General features: G+C 49.4%; 1 protein-coding gene and 1 non-coding gene across 10 annotated transcripts in view; both read left to right on the top strand.

Moving 5' to 3' along the window:
- The window catches only part of GAB3 (GRB2 associated binding protein 3), a 92,246-nt gene that overhangs the window by 46,967 nt on the left and 28,100 nt on the right, over nucleotides 1-17,179 (top strand). For 6 of the 9 annotated variants that reach the window (XR_006602979.1, XR_006602980.1, XM_004779307.3 and 3 more), the window contains exons 2-4: nucleotides 8,270-8,573; nucleotides 10,656-10,872; nucleotides 11,246-11,721. Coding sequence is in view for 7 of the 9 variants with exons in the window: in XM_045068046.1 (XP_044923981.1) it covers nucleotides 8,270-8,573; nucleotides 10,656-10,872; nucleotides 11,246-11,721 (997 nt within the window). In the remaining 2 variants the exon portion in view is untranslated. Of the gene's footprint in view, nucleotides 1-816; nucleotides 1,447-2,681; nucleotides 2,871-8,269; nucleotides 8,574-10,655; nucleotides 10,873-11,245; nucleotides 11,722-17,179 lie in introns of those variants that run through there. The other 3 variants (XM_013049341.2, XM_045068044.1, XM_045068043.1) reach the window with 2 other exon arrangements.
- On the top strand, nucleotides 16,559-16,661 carry LOC123388510. Its single transcript, XR_006603005.1, has one exon. It is a non-coding gene; the product is annotated as a U6 spliceosomal RNA (small nuclear RNA).

Here is a 17,179-nt window from a genome sequence, read left to right on the forward strand (position 1 = left end):
GTTTCATGAAGCTGCCTTGCATTTCTGTCAGGCCTGAGGCTCCAGACCAAACACTGCTGTCCAGAATGCCCTTCCCCTTCAGGGGAGGTTTTGTGTGTTTTTATGTCTCTTGACTTCTTCCTTTCTTCTCGACTCTAGTCGCTTACCTCTAGAAAGGGGGGCTGCTGACCGGCTCCCTGGAGGGGAGGCCCAGGAAAGGGTGTTGTCAGCAGCTTCCTGGGTGTTTCTGTTCGTTTTTCTCCCCACTCTGTGTTTCACATTCACTGGTCACTCAGGAGATTCCGTTTCTCACCTCCACAGAAGTTCCATTTGCTTCTTGTCGATTTTTCCTCTCATGATCTACATGTTTTCCTTTAAACCTCAGACATTATAACTTCTAAATTCTTGTCTGCTTTTTCTGTCATCTCTGTGATTTTTAGGCCTCTGTGCATTAACTGATCTTTTTTCCTGATGACGAGCCCCATTCTCCTGGCTCCTTCCATATTTTAGCAGTTTGGGGGCGATTATTTACACTGTAAATGTTATAGTGTAGACTATCTGGATTTTGTTGTCTTCCTTTACAAAGTGTTGAACTTTGTTTGGCAGGCAATTCAGAACTGGAAGATCGGCTTGATCGGTCCAAGGCTGCTGCTGCTTCTTTGTTTTGTTTTTTTAAAGATTGATTGATTGATTGATTGATTGATGATGGCATGGGACAGAGAGAGGAGGAAGCAGGCTCACCGCTGAGGGCAGAGCCCAACATAGGGCTCCATCCCAGGACCCTGGGATCATGACCTGAGCTGAAGGCAGGAGCTCAACCGACTGAGCCTCCCAGCCCCGCCCCTCCCAGGCTTATTTTTAAGCTTTCTTAGGGCAAGTCTAGAGTGGTTACACTCCAGGGCCAGTTTGGCCTCTTTCTAACTCTAAGCTGTGTCCTTTCTAGAGTTTTTACCAAATGTCTCTGGCTCTTCCTCTGCAACTGACCAGAGCTCCTGACGCATCCCAGCATTGTGCACGCCCTGTGGGTGGTTCAGTCTGTGTCTCTCTCCGGTAGCTGTCACCAGATTCCGCTCATGGAGCTGACCCCACACGTGCTTGCTAGGTTCCGCTGAGTTACGGGGAATTCCTGTGTGGATTTCTGCAACCCCTTCCTCACCCAGCTCCCTCCTCTCTGCTACTCCCCCCCACCCCGCTCCACGAACTTCTGTCACCTCAGCCATCCGGGGTGGTGATCTCTGTCTTCTCAGTTCTGCAAGGCTGCTACACCCTGCGTGGGACCCCCTGCCTGCAGTGTAGGCTAGAAATGCACCCACAGGCTGTGAAAGCCAGGGCGCTCCTTGGGCTGACCTCTTTTGTTTCTCTTCTCATCCAGGTCACGGTCCTGTGCTGATTGTCATCCAGTATCTAAAAGCAGTTGGTGCATATACTTGGTCTAGTTTTCTAGTTGGTTTTGTGGTTAGGAGATAGGTAAGTCCAGTGCCGGGGACACCAACGGTTTTAGAAGCTAGAAGTCTGATGGGGCACCTGGGTGGCTCAGTGGGTTAAGCCTCTGCCTTCATTCAGCTCAGGTCATGATCCCAGGGTCCTAGGATGGAGCCCCGCGTCGGGTTCCCTGCTCAGTGGGAAGCCTGCTTCTCCCTCTCCCACTCCCCCTGCTTGTGTTCCCTCTCTTGCTGTGTCTCTCTCTGTCAAATAAATAAAATCTTTAAAAAAAAAAAAAAAAAGAAGAAGAAGAAGAAGCTAGAAGTCTGAGGCCCAGAGGTCGGGCAGGGCTGATTCGTTCTGAGAGCTGAGATGGATCTCTCCCAGGCCTCTTTCCTTGCCTTGTGCATAGCCATCTCCTCCGTTTGCGTCTTCATGACACACTCCTTCGTGCATGCGTCCATATGAACCAGGGACGGGGTGACACAGTTCAACCTATCACAGTGAAGTTCAGATTCAAGTCTCACTTGTACATTGGTACAGACCAGGAGGTGTTTGTAAATTATGAAGGCAGCAAGTTAGGTTGCTTTAAGAGGAGAACAGCACACAGCTTTTACTCTTAGAAGGATGAGATACAGTTATTCTGCTACTGTTTCCATAAAAATGCAGAGACCTGTGATCTAGACATGCCTTCCTGGAGGAGCTCAGTGGTAGCACAAACACTTTTCCACAAGGTTACAGGATGTTGCAGGTTCTGTTGTTAGAGATGATACTGGTGGGGAGGTAATGAGTCAGCTTGGTGGCTGTGGCAGGAAAGGCTGATGGGAAACAGATCTCTGATTGTCAGAGCTGGACGAGCCCTCACAACCCATTAGTGCGTGGTGGGGTTTATGGTTCCAGAAGTGTAGAAGCAGTTTCCCCAGGGCAAGCAGTGCCTTGAGCCCTGGTGAAAACCAGGCCCATCCTCATTTTATAAGTTTCTTTCTTTCTTTTTTTTTTTATAAGTTACTTTCAGATTGAGAATGTTTCGCTGTCTGTTTCTCATTGCTTCCCCGTGGTGATAGCAGATGGGAGGCGGGCCAGGGCACAGCATTTCCATTGGCAGATGCTGAGCTTCCCAGCAGTGGAGCTAATTGCTCAAGGTCACCCAGAAAGTCAGAAGTAGAATCAGAATTCAAATGCAGGTCCTGACTTTTACTTCAGCCCCTCCCCATTTTTGCAGTCTGTTTCTCTGAGTCAGAATTTCGGCTGATTGTTTGCGTGGTGGTTTTGCTTTCTAGATCCTCTCCGTGCAGGACACGCTCATCTTCACGGTCTACCCTGAACTGTTGACTTCCCCCTTTTCCATCTTGGCTTCCTGAGCTGCTCGTGACCTGCCCAGCAGAGGAGGTCCGAGGAGAGAGAAGGTGGAGACCCATGCAGCCACGGAACCCGGCCATCCCGCACTTTCACACGTCAGCAGCTCCCAAGTGAGAAGAGACAGCAGCCCTCAGGCCTCTAGTCCTCTCTGGGTCTAGAACTTCTCTGACAAACCTTCCCTTTGTGCACAGGGCCTGGCATGTGGTAGGCACTTAGTAACTGTTTATCCAATGGATCCGTGAACATGGCCTCCAGAGGAATTGTTTTCAAATCCTTTTTATCGGGGCACCTGGGGGACTCAGTTGGTTAGGTGTTAAGCATCTGCCTTTAGCTCAGGTCATGGTCCCAGGGTTCTGGGATGGAGCCCTGCGTCGGGCTCCCTGCTCAGCCGGGAGTCCGCTTCTCCCTCTGCTCTGCCCCTCTTCCTGATCATGCTCGCTTGCTCTCTTTCAAATAAATAAAATCTTTAATTTTAAAAAACATTTTATTTATTTGTCAGAGAGAGGAAACACAAGCAGGGGGAGTGGGAGAGGGAGAAGCAGGCTCCCCGCTGAGCAGGGAGCCTGATGCGGGGCTCGATCTCAGGACCCTGAGATCATGACCTGAGCTGAAGGCAGATTCTCACCACCTGAGCCACCCAGCCATCCCTAAATAAAATCTTAAAAAAAAAAAAATTCAGTTTTAGGGCACCTGGGTAGCTAGGATGGTTAAGTGTCTAACTTCAGCTCAGGTTATCATCTCCAGGTCTTGGGATCAAGTCCCACATGAGCAGGGAGCCTGCTTCTCCCTCTGCCTCTGTCTCTGCCCCCAGCTCCTGCGTTCTTTCTCTCTCTCTCTCTTTGCCTGAAGTGAATAAATAAAATCTTTAAAAATAAATAAAGTTTTGATCTCATAGACAGAATTCCTCTCATCCTTTTATTTTTCTCATCGTTGATCTAGGGAAGAACCTGGGCCTTTGAGATGCCAAATTTCCCACAGCCCATGCCAGACTCCTGAAGGCACAGAACGTCTGCATGCTTTGCTTCCTGAGCTAGCAATTGTTGATGCTTAATATGCATCCTTACTAATTCGCCAGGGACAGCAAAATGCTGGTACTCTAATTCTATCATTTATTTTCCTTTATGAGTCAGAATACATTTATAAAAACATGTTTCCCTTCATCTTCCCGGTGGTCTGGCTCATAGGAGAAGCAGGGTCATGACCAGTTTGCATGATTAATGGAGTGGCTCCCTCCCACCCTCTGAGGAGGAAAATTTTTTCTTTTCTTTTTAAAAAATTTTATTTATTTTTTTAAAGATTTTATTTATTTATTTGACAGACAGAGATCACAAGTAGGCAGAGACGCAGGCAGAGAGAGAGAGAGAAAGGGGGAAGCAGGCTCCCCGCTGAGCAGAGAGCCCGATGCGGGACTCGATCCCAGGACCCTGAGATCATGACCTGAGCCGAAGGTAGAGGCTTACCCCACTGAGCCACCCAGGCGCCCCTTTTTCTTCTTTTTTAATATCATGATGAACACATGGATTTAAACATAGCTGATGAGTTTCCAGCCACTGTAATTAGTATATTTATTAAGGCTCAAATTGTTCCATATTTGGCCAGTAGGAGCTTCTTTAAGTTGGCTCTGGAGTCCTTCTGACATGACTCTGGTCAGATCTGATGACTTCCTTGTGGCCCTGTTTCACTATATCTTTTTTTTTTTAAGTTTATTATTTTTAAGTAATCTCTACACCCCTACACCCAACATGGGGCTCCAACTGACAACCCTGAAATCAAGACTGAGCCAGCCAGGCATCCCTGCTCTATTTCAATGCCAAGAGCTTCACTTGGGTGCTGGCCGGCTGCTTTCAGATGTCCCGTCTCCCACTTCCAGAAGGGCTGGTCCCTCTTCTCCCTCTGCTGCTCCCCCAACTCGCACGTGCATGTGCTTGCTCTCAAATAAATACAATCTTTTTAAAAAAAAAAAATACAAAATAAAACAATGAAACCCTGCGGGAGGGCCTGCTGGTGAGTTGTGCTGCCTCCTCTGGAAGTTAGATTTTTCCGTCTGCTTCCACTCCTGCCGCCCGGGCCTGTGGAACCCCCGGCCCTCGTATGGTTTAGGCCTCTTCAGTCCCGGTACCTGTCAGGCCCGTCTCAGCCCCTCAGTACCCATTGCCGTGGCTGGACCAGCCCTTGTGGTTAGGCCAGGAGCCCTTTAGCAACAACCATCGAGAGATTTTGAAGAAATCTGAGTGTATTATTACGAGACCCAGAACACCCGCAAGGCTGTAGGTAGAAGAGTGCTCACTGGGGCTGGGGTTCTGCTTCTATTAGGGCTGAGAGTGGGGCAGAGGGTCTCCTGGGCTCATTGTTGGTGAGTTAGAAGCACGAGCATGGGAAGAGAAGAAACAAGCGGCCCGAATGGTAACTTACCAAAATCCACCAGGGTCTCTGCAACAGAGGTGCCTCGGTGGGGCGAGGGGCCCTGCTCCCCATCTGGTGCTGAAGTGGGTGTCTTTACTTCAGAAGTGGGTGTCGGGGGGATGCAAAGCCTGACTGGGACACTTGCATTACAGGAAGGCACGAGGGAGCCATGGTGGAAGCTCTCCCTCCAGAGCTTGCGCTGGCCGGGCGCCAGGCCTGTGCCCCGTGCGCCTGCCTCCCTGCGGTCCCCATGCTGTCGCGAGCTACAGGAGGCCACCAGGAGGCAGCTGCTGGACAAATGTGTGACCCCAGGCGCGGCCGGCCGCGTCTTTCTCCTCTGCGCCCCCGCTGCGCCCGGCCAACCCCTCCGCGGGCCGTCGCGTCGCTCGGTCGGAATCTCCCGATTTCCCGTTTCTGCCCCTTCGCTGTCCGGGCCGCGCAGCAGGCTCGTCTCTCGACCGGCTCGTAGCGGCTTCTCTGTGCTCGTCGTCTGCCGGGACGCCGCGTGCTGACGCTCCGTATTACTTCCCCTGAATTGCTGTCGAAGGAAGAGAAAGCTGTTCCCGTAAAACTGAGAGCAGTTCGGTTGAAACTTGTTTGAGTTCGTCTTTTACAGTCACGTTTGGGAAGTCCCACACAATTCCTCTTCACAGTTCCCGACCGAAGTCGCCTTTGGAGAGTTCGGGGTACCCAGATTCCCTGTGAAGGCTTTCCTTAGCAGGTGCACTGGGTGTCCCCAAATCCTCTGGACCCTTTGCCGGGCCTGCACCGTCTCAGGGGACCCAGGGATCAGGTTTCGTGTCCCTGTTTGCCCAGCTCCCACCCCCCACGCCCCAAAGCCTGCAGTGATGCTCGAGCGCCTCCTGTCCCCTTCCGAGGCCAGGTGTTTGGGACAAGAATTCATGGACTCAGCCGCTTTCCTGTCCCTCCTGGGTCATGGGCACACAAACGTGCTGTACTTTCTCCTGTCTTAAAAACAAGGACTTAATCACATGCTTTGTGCCTCTTCTGAGTGGCCCGACCTGTCCTCAGATGTTCACAGTGTCCATAAAGGCAGAACCGGCCAGGGCTCACCTGCCAGGCACCGATTCCCCTCCTTGTCCTGACCCAGCACGAAGCGGCACCTTTGCCTTCTCCTGGCTGCTCCTTGCCACAGCCTCAGAAGGATTTTCTGGTCTGAGGTGTACCAGTCAGCCGTTGGACTGAGTGGCCTTCCGCCTGTCAGGGCCTGACCAGCTTCTCTGCTGCGCTGGAGCTCATGTGCCCTGGGCAGCGAGGGCGTCGCAAACGCTCCAGACAGGGGCTTTTCCTTCCCCCCGGCCTCTTGGTTGGCGGGCTTTTAAATGTGTCAGGCACCTGTGAAGCTCAAGATCCGAAACACTTCCTGTCCCAGTGGCCATCCAGCCTCTTGGAAGAAGCCCATGCTTCCTGCTGTCGCACCTGCTGCTCGGAAGAGCTGCGCACAGAGCTGTAAATATCTGCACTTGCCCTTGGCGGCTGCAATGGTGAGGAGCTCCCGCGGAGAAGAGCCTGCAGTGGCCGGCAGCCTGTGACCCTTGTCTGTGCCCTGCCCTCCCCAGCAGAGAGCGAGGTGTCTAGTGTGGGGAAATGGGGAACCTGAGGAAGGTCTCCTCCAGGAGATGGTGGGAAGTTTACAGATACCAAGGACTCCTTACAATGGTGGGGCTGCGGTCAATTGCAAATTCACGTCTTTTCCTAGGCTTCATACCCCAGGACGGTGCTCCTCTAGGTCGGGGGATGTGAGAGTCTGCGGAGCCATATCTTGGTGCTGGTTTCTTTGGAACATCATTGTCTTTTCTGAGCATGGACTAAGGTTTCCCTGATCATTTTACCTCAGCACTTGGCTCTTTCTGAGATCCCTTGGCTTGGAGCAAGTTCCCTTTACCTGTTACAGCGTTTCTCCGCCCCCTCCACCCTTGGCCCTCAGGATACGCAAAACACGCCTCTTTTCAGATGCCCCCTGGGGCGTTCCAATCCCTGATGAGGAAACATTGATTTAGGATGTGAATGCTTAAGTGTTTTTCATCTAAAAAAGAAAAAAATCCTCGGGCGCCTGGGTGGCTCAGGTCTGCGTTGGGCTCAGGTCATGGTCTCCGGGGCCTGGGATGGAGTCTTGTAACGGGCTCCCTGCTCAGAGAGGAGCCTGCTTCCCCCTCTTCCTCTGCCTCTACCCCTGCTTGTGTGTGCTGTTCCTCTCTGAGAAATAAATAAATAAAATCTTTCAGAAAACATACCTTGGGGACGCCTAGGTGACTTGGTTGGTTGAGTGACTTGGTTTTGGCTTGGTGGTTGTCTCAGAGGAGTGGGACTGAGCCCTGAGTCAGGCTCTGTGCTCAGCGTGTCATCTGTTGAAAATTCTCTCTCCCTCTGCCCCTTGTAGTGCTTGTTTCGTTTTGTTAAAAAAAAAAAAATCCTTTGGCCTAGAGGTGTTCCAGTCTATAGTCACACACTCGTGAAGAGTTAGCCACAGAGCCCGCTCTCCTATTTTTACCTCACGCTCACTACAGCTCCTTCTGTGCTCACTTGAGTTCCCTTCCTTAGGGATTAGCCTTAGTTCATTTTTCCAAACCTCAATGTTCTCATACGGAAAACGGACATCAAAATAGTGACTTCTCCCAAGTATAGCTTGGAGACTAAACGGGTTATTGTGAAGCCCTTGGAGCTTTACAGCAAGACTGTCGTCTACTTCAAATGGCGATGACTCTGTCTGTCAAACGTGTGTGAGTCTTCTCTTGCCGGGCAGTTGTGTAGAGGTGTGCTAGAGGGTTCTGGCAGTCCTCATTTGTGTCTGATTTGAGAGTCTGATCTTGGCTTTTGGACCGAGTTGGAGGGTGGTAAACCAGCTGTCTCCTCACTGGTCTCCAGGGGCTTTAGTGGGCGCATGTGTCCATTTCTATCATGTCCCTGTGCTGCGTGCACAGTCATGTCCTTGCAGCCACTGGCTAGAGCCAGCTTGAAGGTGGTGCCTGCCGCGTTCTAGCCAAGGCCAGTGGCCTTGGCCTGATTTCACTGCGTTGACCTGGTGAGTTCTCCGCTGTCCTCGTCAGGATGGTAAGTAAGTCCCTGTCGCCTTGCCTCTCCGCAGGCCTGGCGCCGGCGCTGGTTTGTGCTCCGGCGGGGCCGCATGAGCGGCAGCCCGGACGTGCTGGAGTACTACCGCAGCAAGCACGCGAGCAAGCCCATCCGGGCCATCGACCTGAGCGAGTGCGCCGTCTGGAGGCACGTGGGCCCTGGCTTCCCGCGCAAGGAGTTTCAGAATAATTTTGTGTTCGTCGTCAAAACGACTTCGCGTACCTTTTATCTGGTGGCCAAGACTGAGGTGGAGATGCTGGTGTGGGTGTACAGCATCAGTCAGGTCTGCAACCTGGGCCAGCTGGAGGAGGGTGCAGGTGAGAGGGGGAGGGGCGGGGGTGGGGGGTGGGGGAGCGGTGGCCGCGTGGGGGTGGGGGGGACCGGTGGCAATGCTGCCCACCACTGCTTCCAGTGTGTGTGGACAGGCTCCGCGACACCCTCAGCCACATTCTGCCTTTACTGCATCTGTCCTGCGGCGTGTTTGGGTGGCACATTCACCTGGTTTGAATGTGCCACAGGAGAGGTGCAGTAATGGTAGAACGTGGCTGCTGCTGATTTCCTGGAAAGTATTAAGTATCAGCGTTTTTTATTAATTCATGGAACCCCAGGTTTTCTGTTGTCGATTGGGTGTTGCAGCCGTGGGCGGTAGAAAGCCAGAACTCTCATATCTCATATCTCCCATCGGCTTGAGGTTTGTGCAAAGCAAATTAGCTCTGAGGTTGCTGTGGGCTCTTCCTCCTGTTCTCTTCCTCTCCCCTTTCTCTTGCTCTCACTTACTCTCACTCTTGCTCTCTTGCATCCACATGTACTCCTGTGTTATATACCGAAGTTACACTTTGCAATCTTGAATCTGATCTCTTTTCGCATCAGTTCTAAACTGCAGTCGCCAACCCCGTCAACATCACGCTTCTCACCGCCTCCCCCCAAACACATCGAACGGTAGGTGGCGCTGCAGCGTGTTTCCTGGGAAACTTCAGTCCCATCCATCACTGAGCTTCCAGAGCACTGGAATAAAAGGAAATGATGCGATGGCAAAGCCCTTTATACTTTCTACAAGGGTTGAAGCTTCCTTGTGAAGCCACAATGAGTCCTTCCTGGCCAGAGTCCAATCGGTGCAAAGAAGGCGAGCGTCCCTGACCGGCTCTTCCAGGCTTCCTGCTCACTCCCAGACACCGTAGTCCTCACCTTCAGCCCAACACTTCTGTGTCCATGTGCCAAGGTGTGTGTCCCCTCTGTTGCTTGCCTCATGCGGGAGTTATTGTAAAACAGTTATTCCACGTATTTCCCAGTATTCAAAGAAGAACAGGAATGCGTCTGGCAACGAACCTGGCAGAAGATAGGCAGGTCTGGTAAGAATTTGGAAGAAGCCAGAATCATTGCCTGTAGTCCCCACTCATCAGTTCTTAGGAGGATGTAAGAGCATAGTCGTCTTCATCTGAGAATAATAACCAGGCCGTTTCTTGTGGCTTTTCACATGAAGTGTTTGGTCCTGTATCCAGCAGCTGGTCACCGCCTCGGGTGTACTTTGGCCGGGAGCTCTGCTAAATGCTCTCGTGCATGAGCTCATCTTGTCCCCAGACCAAGTTTGTGGCCTACGTGCTATTAGCATCTCCACCTTACAGAGAAGCAAACCGGCAGCAGGTCGGTAGCTAACCCACAGTTCCAACAGCAAATAGCACACCCTGGACTTGAACTCAGGCAGTTCTGTACCAGTGGGATGCAGGAATCCCAAAACTCACGCCAGTGGGGTTCAAAGGGGAGATAAAAGCAGGCTTTTCACTGGGCGGTTCTGAGTGTCATGCTTCTTGAGGAATGGCAGCTTTCCCGGCCATCGCACCCTATTTCCTTCTTTCCTTTTCCTTACACATCATTACCAGGATTCTTTATTTATGTTTCACTTGTCTGTCTCCTCCAGCGGCCTGTAGAATCCAGGGAGGCCAGAGTCTGTCCAAGCCGACTTGAAACAGCGCTGCGCACACAGTGCTTGCACTGGGATATCATACCCAGGCAGACATAGACACGCACGTATGTGCACATGTGCATGGACAATGCACGCACACCTTCTGTGGAACATACGTGTGTGTTGAGTGAATAAACAGTTGCGCGGGGCTACGGCCAAGAGCCACGAAGAAGCTGTGAGTAGACTACGTTAGTGCAGACTTCGAGGCCAAGAATGCTTCGCTTTTTTTACTCTTAACGGATTCAACACTTTAGTCTTGGAACACGGGCCTTCTTCCCCAGACATTGTTTATGGCTCGGGGAAATGGTCGCCTCCATCATGGCAAACACCAGCTGTGATTTGCATCTTCTGTTTGGCCTCGTAGATGCTGCCGGAGCACGGATGAATGAGTGCTGTAGCCGCCCTTCGCTGTTAACCCCGGCAACGCTTTCTCCCGCAGATCCGGCCGAGAGCTGCTCTCGTGGGCCCCCCGCCCTCCAGCCGGCGCCCGGCAGCTGCCTTCCCAGCGGCCGCGCCTCCAGCTCCTCCAGGCCAAGAGGTGACCTAAGCACAGATTTCATGGCCACTGAGGACAGCAGAAGCGAGTCAGAGTTTCTGCCCCTTCCGGACTATCTGATTCTGTCCAACTGTGAGACTGGACGACCGCGACAGGCCAGGTACGCTTCCGTGCTTGTCTGTGTCCGCCGAATCTCCGCTGCCTCCTGGGCACTGCCATGGGCCGGGTCCGCTTAGCCGTGGCATCTTGGAGAGGGTGCATCCCCCTCACCTCTTCCTGCTGCAGCCGAGGTGGGGACAGAGCACCGTCAGCCCCGGGGATGACTCATGCATGTGACTTTCGTGTCTGACCTTGTGTCACCATACCTGTCTGAGCCTGATGTCCTGCACCCAGGGATTGGTGGGGGTGGTGGCAACGGTGGCAGCATGGGAAAGAGGCCAGCTCGGCTTTCATGGCATGGAGGTGGCTTTCATGTTCTCACTTCCACCGAGGACATGCTGGGTTCGGTCACATGTCCTGCTTTCTTCCCGCAGTCTGCCCAGCAGGTACGACAGCTGCTCGACCTCGGAGCGCTCGCTGGAGCAGGCGTCATCCGATGACGTCTTTGTCGACTGCCCGCCGCCCGCGGCCCCCGCTGGCTCGGGCCGCCTCTTGCGCTGCGGGAGCGGCTCCCAGAAGGTGCTTTCCCTGCGGCCACAGGCCACCCTGACGCGGAGCAGAGACAGCACTGGGCTGGCCAGGGATTGCTGCTCTTCACCGCTGCCAGAAATGCCCTTAAATGCCACCATTCGGGTTGACAAGAACCAAGGTCTCCTGCCCTACGAGGCCACAGAACACGACCTGGCATCCTGCCCGCCGCCGCCGCGCCCTCCGAAGCCGAGCCACCTCTCCGAGCGGCGCCAGGAGCAGCCGCTGGCGGGCAGTGTGCGCCCCGTCGGGAGGCCAGAAAGTGCTGCGGTGCCGAGAAGGGTCTCTCTCTCCGGCTTAGAGAACGTGGGCACCTGGAAAGGTAAGTGGCGGACGTCAGCCTGCCTCCTCTGTCCTTGCATCTGTGCGCGGATGTCGCCAGAGGCCCCCGCCCAGCCGCTGCGCTTGCCCTGCGTGGCCGGGCTGCCCGATGCTCACAGCTTGCCTTCCAGGTCGGGCCACCGGTACAGATAGGAGGGTCCCTGGGACTGCTGAAGGAAGAGCCCTTGTCCCTTACCTTGCCCCTGTCCGGGACGGGATCTCCCCCCGGGCCTAAGCTCCTGGGCTTAGTTTGGAGTCACTTAGAGCCCCACTGGTACAGGCTCAGCCAGGTTGCAGTCCTCGGCTGTCACCGGCACAGTGAGAAGAGAGATGGTAGACAGCGCTTTTCTTTTCCAACTATCCCATTGGCCCGATTCATCGCCCCATGCCGTACGGGTCTCTCCAGGTTGAGCTGACTGTCCACTAGGGGTGTGGCTTTTCACCAGGCTGTCCCCATCAATGTAATTGTCACCCAGCCCTATCACTGAGCTCTAACCCTCCTAGAGCCCTCTTTTCCCTTTTCTTTTCTATTCTATTGCCTTGCTGCCTCCCTCCCTCTCTCTCCCCCTCTCTCTGCACCCCGAGCCCCCCAACCACTGTCCCAACCAACAAGGATCACTCCAGCACTGCTACCTCTAAGGTCATATGTTAAAGGAATTCTGCAAGTTTAAGGAACACAAACTCATACTGACTGTGGTGCTACCTCACTCTGGCAAAGGTCTCCCCCAGTGTCCCTAGTAATGCGACCTTTACATGTTACTTTCTGCCAGCCTCAGTGAGACAAGCATATGCTGAGTGCACAAAGGGTCTTAATGTGAACGGTGGCCAAAATGGGAAACTGAAGGACTGAAGGACTGTGTAAGCAGATTCTGGAAAGCAAAATGACTACACCAGTAGAATGATTGACTGTGAAATTGGATCAGAAGTCTCCAACTGAAAGGGTGTCTGGACAGCTCAGTCTGTAGAGCACATGACTCTTGACCTTGGGGTTGTAAGTTCAAGCCCCACATAGGGTGTAGACAGTACTTAAAAAGTAACATCTTTTTAAAAAGATATCAAACAACAAAAAAAAATTGAAATAATTCAAAACTTTAAGACAGACCTAAAACAATTGTATTCTTTTTACATGAAGCCAACAAAATCTCATCAAAATAAAACTCATTAGAACAGAGGTTTTGACCATGAAACGAAGACCCAAAGCAACAGTGATGGACAGAAGCAACATTGGTCCAATAAAGCAGAAGGAATATGTCAGATTGATGGTTCTGCCTTCCCTATTAAGGTCGACCTGGATTTGATGATGCTTGCGTGTGACTACGGAGTAGACTCAAGATTCATTATTTTCCACATAGATCGCCATTCAGTGACCCAGCACCCCTGATGGCAAAGGCCCTCTATCCTGACATCATGACCCAAGCCAAAGGCAGGGACTTAACCCACTGAGCTACCCAGGCACCCCTCTTTAGTCTATTTTAATAGACTATTCAGATTATCTATATTTTTCAAGCAATCTGTTTATTTCTCCTCATTTTTCAAATTTACTGTCATAAAATTGATCATAATAGCCTCTTGCTATCTGTAGGGTCTTATTATAGACCCTGTTATACCTTCTTTTCATTCCTAGTATTGATAATGCTGGTCTTCATCTGTTTTTCTTAGTCAGTCTTGCTGGCAGTTTATCAGTTTATCAGTTTACTAGTTATTTTGTTTTAAGTAAGCTCTACACCCAGAATGGGGCTTGTACTCATAACACCGAGATCAAGAGTCATGTGCTCTACCCACTGAGCCGGCCAGGTGCCCCTGTTATGCTTTGTTTTTTGTTTCCTTTTCTTTTGTTTGTTTGTTTGTTTGTTTTTGTTTGTTCGTTCATTTGTTTGTTTAATCAGAGTACAAGTTTGAGTTTTGTTGAATTTTTTTCCAGGTGTATTTTTGTTTTCCATTGCATTATTTTTTGCTCATACCTTTATACTTTTCCTTCCTTTTTGGGTCAACAAACTGTGGCCTATGGGCCAAATGTGACCAGCAGCCTGTTCCTTACAGCCCACCAAGAATGGGGTTTTAAAAAAAATACTCTCTGGTTCTTTTGACCCCTGTTGTAATTCCTTGGAGGTAATTTGCATATTTTCCTAAATTCTTTTAATTGATGGGTGGCTTATTGAATTTCTGCCTTTGTTTTTTACCTAACATACATGTTTAAGGCTACAGATTTTCAGCCTTATAGCCCTACAGCCACATCCCACACTTTTTGAGATATCGTATTTTCACTTTCATTCTGTTCAAAATATTGTCTACTTTTCATTGAAGCCTCTTCTTTGCCCCATGCATTATTTAAAACTGCATTTCTTCATTTCCAAACCTGAGAAATTTTTAGTGATTTTTCTCATCGATTATATTCTGGTTCAAGAACATCCTCTAGTTCAGGCCTTGGGAATCTGAGATTTCTTTTGCAGCAGAGCACACAAGTATTTCTGTGAATAATCAGAATGTACCAGAAAGTGTGCAGGGTACCCTAGTCAGGTTTTTCAGTGGTTGTGTCATTCATCCCTCCTCTGTCTGCACTGATTTGCTGTTTCCTTGTTGTATAACACTTACCGAGAGCTGTATTCAAGTCTGCCCCTGTGACTGAAGAGTGTCTCTCTCTCCTTTATAATTCTGTCAGGTTTTTCTGTATATAATTTACAGCTATGTCATTAGTTATATACCTCTTTTTTAAAAAAGATTTTGTCTATTATTTGAGAGAGAGAGAGAGCACGCAAGCACGAGAGGAAAGAGGTCAGTGGGAGAAGCAGACTCCTTGTCAAGCAAGGAGCCCGATGTGGGACTCGATCCTGGGACTCCAGGATCATGACCTGAGCTGAAGGCAGGTCCAACTGAGCCACCCAGGCCACCCTAGTTACATGCCTCTTATAATTTTGTATTTTCCTAGTGAATCGAAACTTTTATCGATTTGTCGTGACTCTCTAGTAATGTTTTTGTCTTAAAGTCTGTTTTATGATATTGACATACTATGCCTGTGTTAAGTACTAAATACTACTAAGTACTAACCAGCATTCTGTTGGTTAGTATTGGCATGGTGCATGTTTTCTGTGACTAACTTTTAGATAGGTTTCTTATAAAAACATAGAGCTATTTATTTCAATTTTCATCTATTCTGACAGTCTTTCTCTTTTCTTTTTTTTTTTTTTTTGATTTTTTAAAATATTTTATTTATTTATTTGTCAGAGAGAGAGAGTGCGCAATCAGGGAGAGCAGCAGGCAGAGGGAGAAGCAGACTCCCTGCTGAGCAAGGAGTGCGATGTGGGGCTCCATTCCAGGACCCAGGATCATGACCCAAGCCAAAGACAGATGCTTAACACTGGAAAGGTTAACCTATGTACATTAATTAGATTCATTTTTACCATTTTATTTTGTGGTTTCTGTTTTTCCTGTTTGTACAAAATTTCTTACATGTAATCTCATTCCTTACTTTCTTCTGAATTGAGTTTGCTACCTCTTTTCAGTTTTGTTTTTTTACCTGTTTTCACTTTTATTTTTTATTCTTTTTATTTTTTTTAAGACTTTATTTATTTATTTGACAGACAGAGATCACAAGTAGGCGGCGGGGGGGGGCTGGGGAAGCAGGCTCCCTGCTGAGCAGAGAGCCCAATGTGGGGCTCAATCCCAGAACCCCGGGATCATGACCCAAGCTGAAGGCAGAGGCTTAACCCACTGAGCCACCCAGGTGCGCCTGTTTTCACTTTTAATCTCTACTAATTTAGAAGTTATACATTCCCTTTCTATTTGTAGTGATTACCTTCTACTTTTTTTTATCCTGCATACTTAACTTAGTATCTGAAATTTATCAATATCCTTACTCTTCTCCCAACGTGATGCAAAGACGTTAGAATACTAACACCATGGGGGCACCTGGGTGGCTCAGTGGGTTAAAGCCTCTGCTTTCAGCTCAGGTCATGATCTCAGGGTCCTCGGATCAAGCCCCACATCGGGCTCTCTGCTCAGTAAGGAGCCTGCTTCCTCCTCTCTCTCTGCCTGCCTCTCTGCCTACATGTGATCTCCATCTGACAAATAAATAAGTCAAATATTTTTTAAAAATAAGTATTTTAAAAAAAGAATACTAACACCATGTAGTATTTTACTTCTGTCTTGGTTTTTTAAATCCCATAGGGTAAACATTGGTATTATTTTATACAGTCATTTTTTTAAAGTTTCACTTACATTAAGTATTTTTCTAGTTTATCATTACTTCTAGCATCTCCTAAATTCACTCTGGGATGATTTTAATTCTTTTTGTGGCTTATGGATTCACAGTTACTATATTCAAATATAGCCTCTCCATTGTCCTGAGTTTTTCAAATATTGCCTATCCATATTCCCTGTTTTCCTCTGGGGGCCAAATTACATGTATTCTAGATTTCACACTCTGTCTTTTGCGTGTTTCTTGAATTCTTTTTTTTTTTTTAAGATTTTATTGATTTATTTGAGAGAGAGCAAGCAAGAGTGAGAACGGCAGAGAGCATGAGTAGGGGGGAGGGACAGAGGGAGAGGGAAAGCAGGCTCTCTGCTGAGCAAGGAGCCCGACACGGGGCTTGATCCCGGGACCCTGGGATCATGACCTGAGCTGAAGGTAGACTCTTAATGACTGGGCCACACAGGTGCCCCTTGAATTCTTTTTTACATATTTCATCTCTTTGTACTTAATTCTAGTAATTTCAGTTTTTGAAGTCTCTCTTCAGTTTTGCCTAATCTGTTGTTTAACTCATATCTTGGGTCCAAATTTCATAATTTGATTTTTAAAGGAATATTTACATTTCAAAATCGTTATTAGAAGAAGATACATAGTGCTTACTTCAGCAGTGCATACGGTAAAACTGGAATGATACAGTGAAGATCTAATCCCTGCACCAGGACGCCAGGCAAATCCGTGGAATACTCCCTAGTTTGCTTTCCTCTTCTACTATTCGTGGGTGAGAAACGGGCTCTGCTAAGTGACTACCTTACTAAGGGCGCTTCTGGTTTCAAATCATGCCCCCAACTCTTCCTCCTCCATATCACCCATATCCTTCTTGAGAATTTTCTGGATATTCAAGAGAATATGCATATATAATCTTCTACTTTTTAATGCAAATAGTACCATTCTTACACTTTACTGTATCCATTGATTGTCCTTTCAAGAATATATCTTGGATATTATTCAGCCATAAAAAAGAATGAGGGGTCCGGACGCCTGGGTGGCTCAGTGGTTTGGGCTGCTGCCTTCGGCTCGGGTCATGATCTCAGGGTCCTGGGATCAAGCCCCGCATCAGACTCCCTGCTCTCTCTCTCTCTCTCTCTCTCTCTCTCTCTGCCTGCCTCTCTGCCTACTTGTGATCTCTGTCTGTCAAATAAATAAATAAAATCTTTAAAAAAAAAGAAAAAAGAAAAAAAGAATGAGGGGTGCTTGGCTAGCTCAGTCAGTAGAG

Source organism: Mustela putorius, unplaced genomic scaffold (assembly GCF_011764305.1).
Source record: "Mustela putorius furo isolate JIRA1106 unplaced genomic scaffold, ASM1176430v1.1 tig00003899_pilon_pilon_pilon, whole genome shotgun sequence".
Classification (NCBI taxonomy): Eukaryota; Metazoa; Chordata; class Mammalia; order Carnivora; family Mustelidae; genus Mustela; species Mustela putorius.